The 19,832-nt window shown below is 42.8% G+C and overlaps 1 protein-coding gene and 1 long non-coding RNA gene across 6 annotated transcripts in view; one reads left to right on the forward strand and one right to left on the reverse strand.

Moving 5' to 3' along the window:
* Positions 1-8,932, forward strand: part of ZFP1 (ZFP1 zinc finger protein) — a 59,552-nt gene extending 50,620 nt beyond the window's left edge. For 2 of the 5 annotated variants that reach the window (XM_067018551.1, XM_059043752.2), the window contains exons 3-4: positions 4,201-4,327; positions 5,937-8,932. In XM_067018551.1, the coding sequence (XP_066874652.1) occupies positions 4,201-4,327; positions 5,937-7,018 (1,209 nt within the window). In that variant the 3' untranslated portion in view covers positions 7,019-8,932. Of the gene's footprint in view, positions 1-4,200; positions 4,328-4,572; positions 4,714-5,426; positions 5,499-5,774 lie in introns of those variants that run through there. The other 3 variants (XM_067018552.1, XM_059043754.2, XM_067018553.1) reach the window with 3 other exon arrangements.
* The window catches only part of LOC136793004 (uncharacterized), a 51,048-nt gene continuing 38,455 nt past the window's right edge, over positions 7,240-19,832 (reverse strand). The window contains exons 3-4 of the long non-coding RNA XR_010837684.1: positions 9,425-9,540; positions 7,240-7,701 (exon numbers count right to left, since the gene is read on the reverse strand). This is a non-coding gene — a long non-coding RNA (uncharacterized lncRNA). The remainder of the gene's footprint in view (positions 7,702-9,424; positions 9,541-19,832) is intronic.

A 19,832-nucleotide genomic window follows, 5' to 3' on the forward strand; every position in this document is an offset into this window, starting at 1 on the left:
TTCAGCCAGAATTGATCTGGGAATCATGTAGATTACAAACAATAAAAAGCATTTTTAATGAAGAGGCAAGCATACTGGGGCATGCATGACATCTCAGGAAAATAAGCCACATTTTAGGATTTACCAGATATTACCAAATGTTTTTTGTATAATCTGAGTACAGTTCAGATGCTATATTATTTTAGCTAGCTACTTAGGATGTTACTGTAGGAATTATGTGGCATGGCTCTTCAGGAAGCAAGAAAATAGTGGGAGAAAAATTTGAACACTGAGCACCATTCAGTTAGCATTGTTTTTTATAAATTTATTTACTTATTTATTTTGGGCTGTGTTGGGTCTTTGTTGCTGCACACAGGCTTTCTCTAGTTGAGGTGAGTGGGGGCTGCTCTTTGTTGTGGTATGCAGGCTTCTCATTGCGGTGGCTTCTCTTGTTGTAGAGCACAGGCTCTTGATGCATGGGCTTCAGTAGTTGTGACATGCGGGCTCAGTATTTGTGGCTCACGGGTTCTAGAGTGCAGGCTCAGTAGTTATGGTATGCAGGCGTAGTTGCTCCGCGGCATGTGGGATCTTCCCGGACCAGGGCTCGAACCCGTGTCCCCTGCACTGGCAGGCGGATTCTTAACCCCTGCGCCAACAGGGAAGTCCCCAATTAGAATTGTTTTTATTTTATTTTATTTGAGTCCCTAACTTGTACTCATGTGTTTTGTGCTAACAGAAATACAGAGATACAATTTCTGGTCTAAAAAAATCATAACATCTAATGGGGAGAGTAAAAGAAATAGGGCACATTTTTTTAAAAAGGAAAGAAAAAAGAAAGCAGAGTGAAATATATGCCACAAGAGAAATACAAACAAAATACTCCAGGTTTAAAAGAGAGTTGGGACTCAAATTATGGAAGATCACATCTAAGTGATCTGTGATGTGACCTAAGTGGGAGGATCTGTGCATAGAGAGGGGAGTCAAGGGAGAGAGGGATGGAAGAGGAATTTGAATGGTGTTGAATGTTGGGCAGTCATAGTTTATTTCAAGAGATAATGGATGATGTTTCTGATCAAGGTAATTGTATGAGTGGAGCTATAATTTAGAAAAATCACGTTAGCTTTATAATGTGGAGTAGATGAGAATGATAGGAGACAGGAAATAAGAGTTAGGAAGCTTTTGTAATAGCTGGGGTGGCAGTGGAAAGAGGAAGCAAAGGTAAGACTTGGGTTCTATAGCTGACCTATAAGGGTGAAGAGTGGTCTTGGGTCTTGTGTCCTTAGTACTTAATTTAGTCCCTGGAAAATTGCTAGTGTTCCTGTTTTTAAAGCTATAATTTCAGAAGTGATCTGAAAGTGGGAATAAATATTTACTACTGGGAAAATCTTGACGTCATTATTGTTGATCTCAATATCATTGATCTCAGGCATAGATGACCCACCAGTGGCATTCTCTGCTCCCATGCCATGTGGTTAAAGATTCCTATGTCATAAAATAATACTATTGGGTTACCTGAAAATTTGTGCAATATAACTAGGTCATTTGTAGTGCTCAGACCTTTATTTCATTTTTTTCTTACTTTCTGTGACTTTTCCTGAGGCTACGAGTTATGAGTGGGAGATGGTGGGAAGTCATTGGGGCATGTATTTTAAAGATGGTGGCAAGCGTAATATAAATTTTGGAGGTATTTGGAAAAAGGAGGGGATAAGGAACTGGAGGTCATAACTGAAAAGGACAGTTACATGGATTCAGTAGACAGGGAATGTGAATAGGTTAAAGAGGATTCTTGTACTCAGAAGTAAATTCATAGGTGAAGATTTTAGACGTTGAACAGTTTGAAGTGTTGAGGTCTGCTCTGGGTGTCAAATACACCTCTACTCATGGCCATAGGATTTGTGCTCCGAACACCAAATTGATTCCACATCAAAACTGCATCTGTCATTGACAAAAGTAATTCTTTGAGGACAGTCATGTTTGACATCCCTTTTAACCCTATGCTATCAGAATTGTGTTTTATCTCTAATTTTTGGAGTTTTTTTGTTTGTATAGAGTATGGAAAACAGCATTGTGAGAATAAATACAGAATATTTTCATATTTGATGATAGAGTCATTTCTAAATCATTGTAACTTGAGCCAAAATGATGTGCCACAGGTTTATTAACCCTTGTTGGTCTGGCAGCAATGCAAAAGTTCTTATACTTACCCTGTGGCCAAGTGAATGTAGATGATTTTTGAAAGTTATCAAATGGTCTTCAGTTTTTTTCCTTATAACTCTTCTTGGTTTGTATTAGTCTCGGTTTTCTAGCTCAAAATATGACTCTTCATATTTATATGCTTCAGCATGTCTTTTGTTCCATGCGGATTATTTACTATAGTGAAAAGTGTCATAAATACATTCAGACCAAGAAATAAAAATTAGCCAGCATTCTTGAAACCCTTGTGAAATCCTCCCTCTGGAGCTGGAATTAGTTCCTTTTCACTGCTTTATAGTACTAAATTGTTTTAATATACCATGAGAAATTAATCTACTATTGATGAATGTTTGTTTTTCCAGTTTAGGGCTCTTACGTAAAATGCTGCTGTGGATATTTTTTTATTAAAAGTAATAGACTTAACTTTTAATTATTTTTTATTGAGGTATAATTGACATAACATTCTTAGTTTCAGTTGTACATTATTTGATATTTGTGTGTATTGTGAAGTGACCACCACAATAAGTCTAGTTAACAGCCATCATTACCATACAATTATACTTTTTTTATGATAAGAACTTTCAAGATCTCTTAGCAACTTTCAAATCTGCAATACAGTTTTATTAACTACAGTCCTCATACTGTACATTACATGACTTACTTTGTAACTGAAAGTTTGTACCTTATGGCCCCTTTCATGCATTTCTCCTCCTACCTCCACTCTCCAGCCTCTGGCAGCCGCCAATCTGTTCACTGTATCTATGTGCTTGTTTTTCTTTTTTTTTTAGATTCTACATAGAATTGAGATCATATGGTTTTTGTCTTTCTCTGTCTGACTTATTTCACATAGTACAATGCCCTCAAGGTCCATCCATGTTGTCACAAATGGCAAGACTCCCTTCTTTTTTGTGGCTGAATATTCCATCCGTGGATACTTACGTTGTTTCCATATGTGGCTTTTGTATATAATGCTGAAATGAACATGGGGATAGTCATCCTTCAGTATCCTAAGGGAGTTGGTTCCAGGGCCCCCTTTGGATACTAAAATATGCAGATACTCAAGTCCCTTATATAAAAGGCAAAGTAAAAAAAAAAAAAAAAAAAGGCAAAGTATTTGCATATAACCCATATACATCCTCCCTTATACTTTAAATTATCTGTAGATTACTTAAAGTACCTAGTACAATATAAATGATGTGTAAATACTTGTAAATGTCTTTTTTTGTAATAGCTTTTCTTACAGGTGTGGTGATATTATTTCACTGTGGTTTTGATTTGTATTTGCCTGATAATTAGTGATTTTGAACACCTCCTGTACCTGTTGGCCATTTGTATGTCTTCTTGGGAAAAACGTCTATCTCCTCTGCCCATTTTTTAATCGGATTGGGTTTTATTTTTTTCTTTGTTATATATTAACCCCTTAGCAGATATATGATTTGCAAATATTTTCTCCCATTTGGTAGGTTGCCTTTTCATTGTGTTGATTGTTTCCTTTGCTGTGCAAAAGCTTTTGTTTGATGTAGTCTCACTTGTTTGTTTTTGCTTTTCTACCCTTTTTATGGCTTGGGTATGGTACAGAGATCTTTATTTATGCCTGATATTTTATCTTATAATTGGAATTTCATCTTCTGCCTTTAAATAGTCAAAGCTTTAATTAACTCTTTAATATTGTCTAGTTTGAGACCATAAAAATAATACCTATATGAGCATCCTCACTAACTGGTAACATTAAATACTGCATAATAATGTTTGTGTAACTATCTTCGTATGTACATCTTCAGAGAAGAAACAAGTTTTAGTAATCTTAAATACCTCCTTAATATGACAGCACCAGAGGTATAGGGGAATCTGAATAAATGCTTTATTTATAAAAATATTTTTTGGAGACATGACAAAACAGTTGGTGTCACATGTAAGTTTTTTAAATGAATGATTCTTTTACAACATGGTAAGAGTAAGTTTTCATATGTCCTTCCTACATCACCAAATGCTGATCATTTCAGAATGAATAGCAATATGCCATTTCAGGGATCAGTGTCATTTACGGATGTGACTGTGGACTTCACCCAGGAGGAATGGGAGCAACTGGACCCCTCTCAGAGGATCCTCTACATGGACGTGATGCTGGAGAATTACAGCAACTTACTATCAGTGGGTAAGGACAGCTTTCATATGTAGTTCGTACTTCAATGTTGCCTAGTAGTGTTTAGGTCCTTTCTCAGTTACCAAAAATGATAAGCTTCTGAATTACTAAATGGTTTTGGTGTCAAGCTTCATGTATTAAAGCTGAGAGAGAGTGCAGACTCTGAAGTTCTACCTTCTTTATTTTCAGGCTTTCTGAAGTCCAAGCAGTTAGGAGCTGTGTTCCATTATCAAGTTCTCTGATATTATCAAACCAGATTTTCATGTTGGATCAGTGAGAAGAGTTATGGATACCAGAGTTAGAATTTCCAGTTCACAACTTTCTAGGGAAGATGTGGAAGGTCGGAAGGAGAATCAGATAGAAGCCAGTGGAAGTAATATCCTAGAGATTATGAATGGGTTGGTATCTTTGAAATATTTTTTAGGAATCTATTTTTCAAATCCCTAAACCTTTAGAGGTAACTGAGAACAGATGACTTGTGCACCTCATATCCTGAGTCATAACCTCCTAATATCAGTCTCTTGCTGCTTAACGTTTTCCTGTTTAATTTCTGTAACTATTCACCTCTCACACTCAAGCCTTGATTCTTGCCTAACATGGTTTAAACCTTTTTCTGTGATTAGTTCCTCTTTCATTAGTATTCTCACTTAGCCAGAATGGTGACTTCTGTATTTTAGGTCATGGGAATTGGCTTAGTAGCCTCAAGGAAAATACAGACTTTTCAGTACAAGAGTGACACAAATGGCAGCAGGATCACAAGAGTCAGGAATAACCGTTAATACAGAGATCAGAGTAAAGGTGCTTAAAGCATAGCTTGAGGCCGGATAAATTTGATCCTTAAGATTCCTTCAAATAAAAGCAGGGACGAGATTGGTTTGAGGAAGAAATTAAACACACGTAAAGGAGAAATACAGGATACAGTGATGGTAACACTTTCTCTCTCCAACAACTTCAATAGAAAAAGTAGTGCAACCCGCAGTAGCAGTGAGCAGTTCTGTCAAAAATATCTTAGATCCATTTTATATTTCCTACAGAATCTATGAATTTCTGGATTTTGCCTTCCACTTGGAAAAGTCGGAGCTCTGCATAGGGTTCTCTCTGCAAACCTGTGAGAAAGGTTGCCTTTAGGACGTTATTGGTGCAGATGAAAAAAGGAGAGAAAAGGGGAAGGAGCCTCGAGCATGTAGGTGAGGTGGCCATCTGACCACAGTAATTCAGTCTCAGTGTTGCCTGCTCAACTTAGATCTGCCTGGGTTTCTTCCCTTAACATCTCCTTATTTTCTTGGCCTGTACCAACTGGTGTCCTTGAGGACACCAAATAGCCTTTGTCTCTGGAATTGCCAGCCTTCTCACATCATTTGTTTTTATTTATTTCCCTTCACCCGCTTTTAAGGCCGTTTTGTAATCTGGCAGTGCTATTTGTGTCCATTTTGCCACAGGCTTTGTCTTTTTCTTTCAGAGTTTAAGAGCTAGGAAAACTTGGAACCTGGGGACTTTTTTATACTGGAAGACTGGTCCCAAACTAAAGAGGCAGCCCTCCAATGGAACATTTGTGGAGTCGTCACATTCCGTAACATTGTGGTGAAAGGGTTGACAGAGTATTTCATGTGCTCTTTCCTAGAGGTATGGAAGGCTGATGACCAGATGGAGAGGGACCACAGAAACCCAGATGAGCAGGCAAGGCCTTTTATCATCTTTAAGAACCAAACCCCAGTTGAAGAAAGAGATAATCTCTTTGGAAAAACATTTAATCTTAGCACAGACTTTGTTTCTTTAAGACAAGTACCCTATAAATATGACTTATATGAAAAAACTTTGAGATATAATTCAGACTTACTTACTAGCGATAGAAGCTATATAAGAAAGAAAGACGATGACTGTAATGGATTTGGAAAAGCACTCCTCTACCTGAAGCAAGAGAAAACGCATACTGGAGTGGAATACTCTGAATATAATAGAAGTGGAAAAGCCTTTAGCCATAAAGAAGGCATTTTTAAACACCAGAAAATCAGAAATTTGGTGCAACCTTTTATCTGTAATTACTGTGACAAGGCGTTCTCATTTAAATCACTCCTTATTAGTCATAAGAGAATACATACTGGAGAAAAACCTTATGAATGTAATGTGTGTAAGAAAACCTTTTCCCATAAGGCAAACCTCATTAAACATCAGAGAATCCATACTGGGGAGAAACCCTTTGAATGTCTTGAATGTGGAAAAGCTTTCACCCACCAGTCAAACCTCATTGTACACCAGCGAGCACATATGGAGAAGAAGCCCTACGAATGCAGTGAATGTGGCAAGACCTTTGCCCAGAAATTTGAACTTACTACACACCAGAGAATTCATACCGGAGAACGACCCTATGAGTGTAATGAATGCGCCAAAACCTTCTTCAAGAAATCAAACCTCATTATACACCAGAAAATTCACACAGGGGAGAAACGCTATGAGTGCAGTGAATGTGGAAAATCCTTTATCCAGAACTCACAACTCATTATACATATGAGAACTCATACCGGAGAAAAACCCTATGAATGTACTGAATGCGGCAAAACATTCAGCCAGAGGTCAACTCTTAGATTACATTTGCGAATCCACACAGGAGAGAAACCATATGAGTGTTCTGAATGTGGGAAGGCCTTCAGCAGGAAGTCCCGACTCAGTGTCCATCAGAGGGTTCACAACGGGGATAAACCCTGAGACTGCAGCCAGGTTGTACTGTGAGAACCCTTCCATTGGGGAGAAACCTCGAGAAGGTGCTGAAGGAACATGGGAACTCATACTGAGATACAATCTGTCAACTCAAAAATGTGTAAAAATGAGGTCCCCTAAGAACAATATTGTACTGATAGTTAGGTATATGATACCCAACTAAAGAATACATATCAGAATATATCCAATTGTAAATAGACTTACTTGGCTGTATTACAGTGAGTTTTTAAAAATCTTGAATAATTCATTCAGTAATGAAATATTCTGGGCAGCAAGCAGCATAAAGGAGCTAGAGACAAGTACCCTAGGAATTCAGTGGTTATGTGCGAGCATATGCCACCAAAAAAAAAAAACTGTATATTTTAGATCTGCACATGTAAGTTTAACAGACACTAAGAGTTTGGAATTCTTGTCTTGATAATCAAATTAGGACACATCAAACATGATTTTCCATACTGAACATGTGTTTTTCAGTACCTTTACAATCCAGCCTGCATTCCAGATGAAACACATAACAGATTTTCATAGCATGTAGCGTATGTTTTCTCCTCCTCCTTGCTGGCATATATAAGTTGGTATGACCATTGTTATTGAGCTGCCTCTTCAGTCAACAGAAGACAATGTTGAAGTTTCAACCTTCTGGGTTTGCTGAAGATTTCCTAGAAGTATTACTGACATAAATATGCAAGTGTGAGATAATTGAGAGAGACTGAAGAGAGTGAAAGGCAGCAGATGTGGGTTCTATCACTCAGTGTGCACCACGGAATAAATGGGCTGTGTAAAGAATAGCCACACCCATCATGCTCTTGTTATTTTCCACTGGGATATTTACATACAAATGCAAATGCATGTCTTTTACCAAAATATTGTATAACCCAGAAACTACATGTATTTTTGGGTGTTTCCCTATTTCTCTTAATATTTTATAAATTGTCTTGCAAAGAATAGGATGCATATGTAGTTCCAGTGTTACATTTCAGAGACTTTAGAGGAAAAATAATTTAAGAAACTGTCAATAAATGTCTTATATTGCTTTTTAAATTTTCCATGTGCTTAGTCCACTTTAGAAATAAATTTTTGCAGAATTCTGTTTAAAGGAGGCATTTCTTCCATGAGTTTCACTATCATCAACCAAAAGCATTTCCCTTTAGAACCTGACTTAGTGTAAGTTACAACTTTGCTTTAAAGGCTCACAAACACTTCATAAATTAGACTTTAGTGATCTCCCCATATATTTATTATTAACTAAAAAAAATTTCTTATTTTTGCCTAACTCAGATTCCATTTTAGGCTTGATTTCAAATTCACCAGTTCCTTTCCTTATCCATCACAAATCATGCATTAGAACTGTAAATGGCCACTGTAACTGGCCTTTTTTTCTTTTGTTTTTGAAGATTATTGATGTGCTATGACTGTATATGAACGTGAATGATTTTTCTGAACAAATTTATCAGAATATCCTTCGTCCAGTAAGTCTTTGTTTTTCTAATTTGTCATCTTATCTATATTAATGGCAAGGAAGCAAGGGAAGAGGTTAACTTCCTACACTGCTGTTAGAAATACAAATTGTGACAACCTCCTTGGAAATAATTGTGACTCTGTCTTTTAACGTTAAGAACACACATGCAGTTGACTCTTGAACAGCACCAGTTTAATATGCACAGGTCCGCTTATACACGGATTTTTTTCAGTAAGTGCTACAGTCCTGCACAATCCACGGTTGGTTGAATCTGTAGATGCAGAACCTTGGATACGGAGGACTGACTTTATACTTGGGTTTTCGACTACACTGAAGATCCGTGCCTTTAACCCCGTGTTATTCAAGGGCCAACTGTACTCAACCCAGCAGACTCATTTCTGGGAATCCATCCCTAAGAAAAAAAATAAAGTGCCAGTACCTAAGACTATGTGTTTATCAATGTATATTGTATTTTTTGGTAAGGACAAAAAAGGAAACAATGTGAATGACCATCAGTAAGGGAATGATCGAACAAACTGTGGTAAAGATATACCACAGCTGGACAGTATTCCATGGGAAAGAGCATTTAGGGGCAAATGCCACCAAGACAGATGGAGGGAGGGGGGAGAGAAAAAAGTGTGTGTGCGTGCCTATGTGTGTGTGCGCGTGCCTGTGTGTGTGTGTGTGTGCACCAAATTTTGTAAAATAAAAATCTAAAAATGTTGTCTTTATGTGTATTTGTATACGATTTTATGGGCCTGGAGAGTAGAATTCTCCAAAGTCAAAAATATAATTAACATTAATTTCAATGGAAAATTTTTCATGCATTCCTTAGTCTCTAACATTTGTTTATTCTGGAATACCAACATAACCCATTTAAGTGGACCCAGTTAAATCATGAGTTAACATAGCATGACATAAGGCAGTTCCCTTACTCTGTACAGTGGCCGGCTGCTGTGTTCCGCTCCAGCTTTCATGGCTGTGTTGTAGTCTTGAGCCTGTGTTCTCAACTAAAACACATATTTGACATTCCTTGTTGACAAGATGGAACCTTTAATACAAAAAAAAAAAAAAAGACTCGTAAAGACAGAAAAACCAATGAAAAAAATGCAGGGAATGCCAAGGTTATCATTACTCTAAATTAGCAAATTACAAATGCTTTGAGAAAATTCAGCATAAACACTTTTACAATTAAACAAATGACCATAGAGGTGACTGTCCTTTCATGAGCTGTTTGCTCCCAAGGCCTTAGAAATCCAGATCAGAACTCATAATTTTTTTTAAAAAGTGCTTTGTAATCCTTATACACAGAAGTGGCCTTAGAGGAGGAACTCTTGAAGACGAGTTCTTACAGCGTGGACATATGACGTTATTTCATCAACCTACAGCAAGCTAGAAGGCAAGTTGTCATTTCACTGGTGAGGCGCAGGCCAAGAGGTGGGACAGTTTGCACAACAAATTCTACCTGTCTGACTCCAAAACCCGTGCCCACTGTACTTGACCCCGTGACGTCTTGACTCCACTGATTTATTTATTTATTTGTTTATCTATTTTTGGCTGTGTTGGGTCTTCGTTGCTGCTCACAGGCTTTCTCTAGTTGCTGCGAGCGGGGGCTACTCTTTGTTGCGGTGCACGGGCTTCTCATTGCAATGGCTTCTTGTTGCAGAGCATGGGCTCTAGGTGCGTGGGCTTCAGTAGTTGTGGCACGTGGGCTCAGTAGTTGTGGCTCGTGGGCTCTAGAGCGCAGGCTCAGTGGTGGTGGCTCACGGGCTTAGTTGCTCCGCAGCATGTGGGGTCTTCTCGGCCCAGAGCTTGAACCCATGTCCCCCGCGTTGGCAGCCGGATTCTTAACCACTGCGCCACCAGGGAAGTCCCCACTCCACTGATTTTAATTAGACATTTTCTTTCCATTTCCATAGATATCTTTTTCATATCTAGAGTGCTTCAGTATTTTAACTTCTCCACATTGTTTTATGCTCTATAAATCTAAAGTTGGGAACATCTTGGTATAAAGCCAGTGTGGCTAAATGGAACTGGTGTCACTCTACTGTTGGTAAGTCTCAGGACTAGTCAAATGGGACATAAGGTGACAGCACCGTAGGCAGAAGGCACAAGGCTCGCAAAGACGTGGAAATGTGAGACACTGGGTCCTCCTCAGGAGGTGGGGGCTTTGTGGGGTGCTGCTGGAGTTCAGTCGCAGCCACCCCTGCTGTCTCCCCTGTCACATTCGCTACTCTCACCCACAGTCCATCTTCATCTCTTCAGCTGAGTGACCTACATAGAGCCCTGTGCCATCCCCAGGCCGTGTGGGGCTCAACCCCTCACCTGATTGTCACATCAAATCCTGCTGGCCAAAGTACAGTGGACTCTTGGGACCTGGTCTCCACTCGACAGTCTTCCGACTTCATCTGGTCTGTTCTCTGGTGTTCTGGAGAAGGAAACTCCCAGATCTCATCCTGCTGAGCTGTCAGGGAGCCATGGCTGGGATCCCGCTGCTTTATTTTCCAGACCTCAGCTGGACGTTAGTGAGCGCCTTCTCCTCAGGCCTTAGCTCTCCTCCTGCCCCAGAGAGAGGCTGCCCTTCTGCCTCAGACACACACACATTAAATCATTTCACATGTGACGTGTTTCAGTCATGCAGAACCCACCCTTTCTCGGTTTTATAAGGACTGTCAGAAGGTTAAACAAAATGCAACTAACAAGCCAAGACATACAAAAATGTTAGGAACCCAGAGACGGGTACTGAAGAACTTAAGGGAGCGTAACGGCCCGTGAGACATCTGGACCATGGCTGCTGACTGTAATCATGGCAGCAGATGAGGGGACATTCATTCGTTCCAAAAAGACACTGTAAGCACCAACAGGAGCAGGCCCTGGGGGCTTCTGCGGCTATGCTGGTGAACAAGATTATACCGTGATAGAGGGCTCCTGCCCTTGGGGCATTTACATACTAGCAGCGCATGCCAGGAGCAGATGGACAGCCCCGGGGGAGGGTAGATTTCCCTGAAGCTGCAAATGCAGGTATGGGCTGGGCCTGTCCCTGTGAGAAAAATGAGAAGCCAAAGTAGGGTCTTAAGTAAGGAGTAGCATCGTCTGCTTTTTAAAAAGTAAACGAGCTTGATACTAGGAGGAGAATTTCGGTAGAGCTGCCCAGAAGCAGAAACCCCCTCTCAGGAAGGGAAGCCTAAGAGATGGCGTTCTGCCAATTCATAGCTCCCACCTGACTGCTTTCAACAAAACTTCAGAGAGTAAGCGGTGTTTCCTCCTGTTACTGATCGTTAGCCGTTAGTGAGAAACCATCTTGCAAGGATCCAGGTTCACTTCCTTCTGCCCTCCTAGATCTGTTCCTAGTGTCTTCTGGTGTTTGCCCCATTCCTCCTGCCTCCAGCCTATCCGGACCCCTGAGGACTGCCTGTGCCCGCCTCAGAACTGTGGAATTCCATGCCCTGAAACACACTGACGGTAGTTTATGCAGGTCGTCTCGGGGTGGAGCTGACATTAGCACTTTGCCTCTGTCTGGTTGATGCTGAATGTGCTGAGGCCATTACTGAAAGTGAGAAAACGGGGCAGCAGGTGGGGCTTGTTACCTCTTAGGGAGATGAAGAAACATCAGGGCTGAGCAGAGGCTGCCCCCTGAGATAAGGGGAGTCCTGTCATGCGGGAAGTATGCATTTGAAGATAGCAGGAGGCCTGTGGCCTCAGATTATTGTGCTCAGAGCAACAGACGGTGTAATGTTGAAAACAAGCCAGGCTTTGTCTGTGATGAGGACCAGCCTACGGGCAGGCCTGGCTCTGATCAGCTGATTTAGCTCCTCTGGGTAAAAGAGCAGCCTGAAGAGTAGGCACAGGATGGCTGAGCCTGAGTAAGGAAGAGGCAGCTGAGGGTTGCGCTGCTGAGACAAAAACTGTCATCGCTGGAGCAGGCCGCTTAGAGGAGTGGGTGGAAAAACGTGACCTCCAGGCGGTCAAGCTGGTGAGGATGTCAGTATGGCTCCCCTGTGGCCTCAGGAGGTCAAACAACAACAATAGCAACAGCAGCTGCCACCAGACCAGTAGTAGTAGTGGTAATAACAGTGAGACAAGCTGGGACCTGGGACCCTTTGCTGCAGTGCTTACACCTGGACAAACGTCTCCTGGAGCAACAAAATACAAAGAAATTATAAGGGACTAAAAAGTGTGTGCATGCGCAGTTGGGGCAAATTATGGACAACAAGATACAAAAAGACAAAACCAAACCAAACCCGGCTGCCACTTCTGAAGAGCTGGGAGCAAAAACAGGCGTCAGGAGCAAAAGCAGGGTCCTGCGCATGCCCCCTGCGCTCACCACCACCGGGGTGCTGGGGGCAGACCACCCAAGCCACTCCTCCGGCCTGACCCCTGGACACACCCCTACCCTCACCCCATATAAGGAACAAGCTCGCCCCCCCCCTTTATGGAGCAAGAAAGGGAACCTGTCACTTGTTCTCGCTCCCTCCAGCTGCAGCAGGGGCCCCAGTAAAGCCTTGCCTGAATTTCTTGTCTTGCCCCTATTGATTGGGGAAGGCCAAGACCCCTGTTCTATATCAGACTTAGTGGCACCCAACGTGGGGCACCTGTCCCACGTGGTTCCAGGGAGAGGATCTGGGCACCTCCAGGACCACCGAATGCAGCTTCCCTGTGGGTGACAAGTGGCCGCCTGAACCTCTTGTTTCAGCATCACCACATTTGGTAAGTCTGCCTTCCTGGCCCCTGGGGGCCTCAGTACTCTCATTCAGGCAACGCTTTCCCCTCCCCTTTGTCCCTTTCCCTCCCCTGCAATCTCTCTACTTCTCTTTTCTCCGTCCTCTCCTACTTCTGTCCTGTCCTTCCGGGAGAGGGGACATCGCAGCTACAGCATCGCTCCTCCCAGCTTGTGAGACCTGCTCCCTCTGGCCGGCAGTGGCTCATCTTGACGGGCGACACGCAGAGGTGGCAGAGGCTTGCCTCACACCGTGCGGACGCTGGTCCAGCAGGCTCTTCTTGATGGGAGATTTATGAATGATAGAGGTTCAAACCTCATATTGTGTACTACTGGCTGCAGGTCCTATCGTCCCAGTATTCCCACCTTTATTTTCTTGCTGTCTCTTTCTCTTTTTCCGTCTTTTCTGTTCCTCCTCCCTTTACTTCTCCCTTGACCCTTATTATACCTGCACTCCCGTCCCCTTTATCCTGAAAGCTTCTTGTTTGTGTGTTTGGCATCTTTGTTTTATGTAGTTTTGTCTGTCCAGCTGTTCCTGCAAGTCTCTGCTGAAATCGTGGGCACGATGGAGCATTTAAGCCTTGAAATACAAATATGGCCCACATTACCTGAGACTCCGGCCTTGGGTTACTTGGTGGGATTTTTAAAGAGCGAAAAAGAAAAGAGAGGCGCTTGCATTGCTCTCATCTGCCTTTGCAATGTAGCTATTCTGCCTGGGCTCTCAGGAACTAACCTGATCCATCTGTAGTCCCCCAGCCTGAGGGAAAAAAGAGAGGCCTTTTTAAATTCAAGCGGGAAAACCATGAGGTCTCTGGTTCTGTCTGTCTGTATGTAAAAACTAACTTGTAAATGAGTTGTATTTAATTGGCTTAACAGAAAGTAAGCACTTAAATACATTCTCAGAAATAATTTTTTAAAAACTCACCAGAATACTTTTCAGGTTCATGTGATCTGGGAAATATTCAATATTGAATTAATATCTGGTATTAAAGCTAGCTTACGTTTGTGGGTTTAATTAATACAGGCCTGCCTTTAGAGTCATCAACATTACATATAATACTTCTGTTGTACCTAGGGTTACTGGAAGTCAATAAGCGCACACTGTTATGAAATTTGCCAACGGAAAATAACCTGATACGATTAAACTTTTAAGTAAATGTAACTGAGATAAGAGCTTTTTGGTAAACTCTATAGGAATAATTATGTTTTGGAAATGTCCATCTAAAATAGTCCCCCCAAATTTTGTTAACTTGAAACTAAATTAAGTTAAATGATAGGAATTCATTGAATATCCAGGCCATTTCAAATAAGAAAAGGGAAAAACTTAAACTCTACCATAACACTGCCTGGTCTTTATATAAGTTGGGGGGATGGAGAAAAATGGTCTGAAATGGGTCTCTAAATTATAATACCATCTTGCAATTGGATTTTTACTGTCGCAAGATGGGAAAATGGACTGAGGTTCCCTATGTTCAAGCCTTCACGATCCTATGCCAAAACCCTGCTCTGTGCAGCTCCTATAATCAAAAGCCTGTGGAATCAGAAAGCACTCCTGACATTTCAGACGATCCCCTTTTAACCTTCCCCAGCTCTCAGGGGGGAACCAAGTCTCTCCTGCTTTTCCGGAGCCACCTACTTCCCCAGACCCCTCTGACCGGTCCCAAACTCCACCTCCCTATGTCCCTTTATACCCTCCGTTACCCCAGAAAGAAGAGACTAGTCCCTCTGGGGTAACTTTTAGTAGAACGTCCTATCACCCAGGATCAGGAAAACATGCCCTCTTAGGGAAGTGGCAAACGGTGAAGGGACAATCAAAGTACATGTGTCCTTCTGTATAACCAGTCTAGCTCAATGCAGAGACTGGGCTGATTTTCTGAAGACCCTCGTAAGTTTGCTGGAGGGTTTCAGGCCCTAACTCTGACCTTCGATTTAACTTGGAAGGATGTCCAGAGAGTCGTATCCAGCTTGCCGGGGACCAACCCAAACATTTTGGTGGGGAGACAGTCCCAAATCAGGAGCCCTGCTGGAATTTTAATTCCCAGGACGGACCAGAAACCAGGAAGCAAGTGATCCAAGGTGTATTAGAAGGGATGAGAAAGCATATCAAAAAGCCAGTTAACTATGAAAAGGTTAAAGGAGTGACCCAAGAAGGAAAAGAAAATCCAGCTCTCTTTCAGGGATGGCTTGTGGAGGCTTTTAGAAAATTTACTAATATTGATCCATCTACTCCCGAGGGCCAGTCCCTACTTGGACAACGTTTTATCAGCCAGTCTGCCCCTGGCAAAAGCTCCAAAAGTTACAATTAGGCGCACAAACCCTGATGCCCAACTCCTAGATGTGGCCTTCGGAGTATTTAATAATTGAGACCAAGCTGACGAGGAAGAGAGAACTCAGTGTGAAAACAGGCAGACCAGGGCTCACGCTAAACCAATGGCCATAGCTGTCAGCCATGCCTTATGACCTCAGGGCAACCCAAGGGGGCCAAGGAAGTTTAGCCACCCACCTGGAGACAAAACCAGCAAGGGGAAATGCTTCAAATGTAAGTCAACCGACCACTGGACCCCAAAGTGCCAAAAAGAGGCCCTGGTCCATGCCCAGTCTGCAAACGAACAGGTCATTAGAAATGGCACTGTCCCCAGTTCCAAAGGGGAAGGGAGGCTCCCGCTCCCGAGATGGCCATGCTAGACGACGGAGGCGGCCCAGGGACTCTGGTGGCCCCCCTTCATGAGATGTCTGTCTCTATCGAGCAGCCCCAGGTGGTCCTTGACACGGCAGGTAAGACCAATTTTATAATTGATACAGGAGCCACTTACCCTGTCTTGATCTCTCACGCTGGGCCTCTCCTCCAAAAGCCGTACAGTGACTGACGTCGATGGAAAGCCTCACACCTGTTATTTTCCTGGGCCTCTCACTTGCCAATTTGAACAGCATTTAATTTCACGTCTTTTAAGTTGTGCCTGAGTGTCCTACCCCACGAGTGGAAAGAGACTTTCTAGGCCCCCTTGGAGCCATATTACGACTAGGAGGTGCCGAGCAGCCCCTTTTCTTGACTCGAAGACAAATCAGCTGGAAGAACAAAGCCCTGTTCCCAGCCGTATTCTACACACAGTCAACCCTGCAGTTTGGGACAAAGGAATCCCTAAGAAGCCTATAAACGTCCAACCTGTAAAAATTAGCCTTAAGCCAGAAGTCACGTATCCTAACGAGACAGTATCCCATAAAGTTGAAGCAAAAAAGGGTTTGCAACCCCTCATAGATAAATTCCTAAAGCATGGCCCTTAGTGCCCTGGTCTCTGTGCATTACCCCTGTTTTGCCAGTTGTTAAGCCAAATGGGGAATATTGAATGGTACAAGCCCTTAGAGCAGTAAATGATATAGGGCTCCCTATACATCCCCTTATGGCTAATCCTTGTATCAGTCCAGATTCCTGCAGATGCCAAATGGTTTACTGTCCTTGACCTCAAGGATGGATCCTTTTGCGTCACAGTTCATCCCTCATCTCAGTACCTGTGCCTCTGAGTGGACTAACCCCCGCTCAGGCCAAATGCAACAATATACCTGGACAGTATTGCCTCAGGGGTTTCAGGACAGCCCACTTGCTTGCCCAGGCCCTGGGAAAAGAACGAAGGGAAAACACCTACAAGAAGGCGCTATCCTACAGTACGTAGATGGCATATTAATATGTAGCTCCACCCTGGAGGCCTCAGATCAGAATACCATTGAAGTCCTTAATTTCCTTGGGGCCCAGGGCTACAGGAGCTCCCAGCAAAAAGCACAAATCTCAAAGCAACAAGTTAAATATCTGGGATATATTATAAACCCTGGAAGTAGACGGTTATCTCCAGATAGAAAACAAGCTATATTAGGCCTCAGTGCCCCAAAGGAAAAAAAAGAACAACAAAAACTTCATACTTTCTTAGGCATGGCAGAATTTTGCAGAATTTGAATTCCAGGATTCTGACTAATGGCTAAGCCTCTGTATGAAGCCACGAAAGGCCCAGATAAAGAAGCATTACTTTGGGGGGGGGGAAACAAGAAAAGGCTTTTAATAATATCAAACAGGCCCTCACCAGAGCTCCTGTTCTAGGTCTCCCCAATTTAAAAAAGCCATTTATCTTGTACAGAGCTGAAAATCAGGGGACAGTTCTGGGGTCCCTGTACAAAAGCTAGGAGAAGTTCCTCAGCCTATAGGCTATTTTTCCAAACAACTCGATTCCATGGCCTGAGGCTGGCCTGGCTGCCTCCAGGTGGTAACTGCCACTGCTTTATCAGTGGAAGAAGCTGACAAACTTCCCTTTGGACAGCCACTGGAAGTCCAGACCCCTCATCAAGGACAAGGGATTCTGGAGATTAAAGGCCACCATTGGTTAACTGGAGGCTGCCTTACTAAGTACTGGGCTTTATTCCTTGACTCCCCGGAGGTAACCTCAAAATGTGCCACATCCTTAACCCGGCTACACTGATGCCCACTGAAAGCCCAAAGCTAACACATTCCTGCCTCGCAAACTGTGACCAGGTTTACGCCTGTAGGCCTGATTTAACAGACCAGGCCGTAGAAAACCCTGAGGGAGGATGGTTTACTAATGGCAGTAGTTTTGTTAAAGACAGAGTCAGGAGGGCAGATTATGCTATTGTGAGCGCTCATAGTGTTACAGAAGCAAAACCTTTGCTACCTAACAAGCCCAGAGGGCTGAGCTAATAGCCCTAACTTGAGCCTTAACGTTACGGAAAGAAAAAAGTATAAATATATACACAGGCTCAAAATATGCCTGCCTTGTTTTACATGCCCATGGTATCTGGAAAGAAAGAGGACTTTTAAATGCAAAAAATTCCCCTGTAAAATACGGGGCTGAGATTTTACATCTCACAGAAACCGTTCAAAAACCAAGACAAGTCTGGATTCCCTGGCCAAGGTGTTACTTGACAAACAACTGCCCCTCGATTATACACTGGCAAAACAAGGAGGGACATGTGCACTTGCCGGTACTTCTTGTTGCACATGCATCAACACCTCTTCCCAGGTGGAAACCAACACTGAGAAAATGCGACAAGCCACCTGGCTTTGGTGGACAATTAACCACCAATCCTTGCTATTCAACACGGGCGGGGAAATTGAAAACTGGTTCTCCAGTTTGTTCTCTTCGATCCCACGGGGTATAAAAAACTTTCTGGCAGGAGGTTTTCATTTTCTCATAACCCTTTTCAGTCATGCTGCTTTATGCTATATTTCGCCTAGCGCTCCGCAGTCTCCCCTACTGTTGTAAACCTGTGACTAAGACTTTTCAGTCCAGGGAGACCTGGGACCAATAGGTCCAGACCTTCCATTCTCAAAATAGAGAATCGTGTTAAACTTTAACCCTGAGATTAACAAGCAGAATGGCTTCTTGGCAGGAGTGATATCACCTCCCCTGTCTGGTCAACAGTTAAGGAAGCGCTCCCAAAGTTACCCTGGTTCCTTCCCTTTCTAGGCCCTTTAATGGCTACTGGTGTTCTTCCCCTTTTTAGCCCTTGTTTAACCTTTTGGTTAAGTTTGTGTCTTCTAGGCTCCAACAGTTTGAAGTAAGGCTCGTGATGGTTCGAGAAATTCAACCCATATCAGCGCAGAGTGGCCCAGGTCCCTACAGGTCCTTGGAATAGTCAGCGAGAGACGTCTACACCTCTAGGGTAGGCGAGGGTCTGCGGCCCCTGTCCAGCAGGAAGAAGTTTCAGAAGAAGAGATCTTCAGCTCCTTACCCCTTAAGAGTAAGGGTGTAGAGTCTCTCGGGGGGAATGAGACAAGCTGGGACCTGGGACTTTCTGCCGCAGTGCTTACACCTGGACAAACGTCTCCTTGAGCAACAAAATACAAAGAAACTATAAGGGACTAAAAATAACTGCGTGCATGCGCAGCTGGGGCAAATTATGGACAAAAGATACAAAAAGACAAAAACAAAAACAAAAAAACAACACAACTGCCACTTCTGAAGAGCTGGGAGCAAAAACGGGGTGTTGGGAGCAAAAGCAGGGTCCTGCGCATGCCCCCTGCACTCACCCCCACCAAACGGGTGGCCAGAACACGTAAGCCACCCGTCCGGCCTGAGCCCTGGACACACCCCTACCTTCACCCCACACAGAACCAGCTCGCCCCCAATTGGGGAGTGAGCAAGGGAACCTGCTACTAGTTTTCGCTGCCCCCCGCTGCAGCAGGGGCCCCAATAAAGCCTTGCCTGAATTTCCTATCTGGCCTCTAGTCAATTTGTATTGATTAGGGAAGGCTAAGAACCCTGGTTGGTATCAATAATAACAGCAGCGCTGCTCTTACTGATGATGGTACAAAGGTATTTCCTTGCTTATTCTGCTCTTGAAAGCATACTATTTGCTTCATATGCGTTAGCTCGTTCAACAGCCAAATAACCCATGACACAACTTGTTTATTCTTGTTTGTAAAGGAAACAGGTTCAGAGAAGCTAAGGAATTTGCTCAAGGTACACGACATGATACAACACTAGGACTATGAAAAGTTCAGGTATATTGTAATCTAGAGCAACCACTGAAAAAATTATGGAAAGAAGTATATCTAAAAAGCTAACAGATAAATTAAAATGGAACTCTTAAGAATATTTTTAACCCAAAAAGAAGGCAAGAAA

This window comes from Kogia breviceps, chromosome 18 (genome assembly GCF_026419965.1).
Source record: "Kogia breviceps isolate mKogBre1 chromosome 18, mKogBre1 haplotype 1, whole genome shotgun sequence".
NCBI classification, from domain to species: Eukaryota; Metazoa; Chordata; class Mammalia; order Artiodactyla; family Physeteridae; genus Kogia; species Kogia breviceps.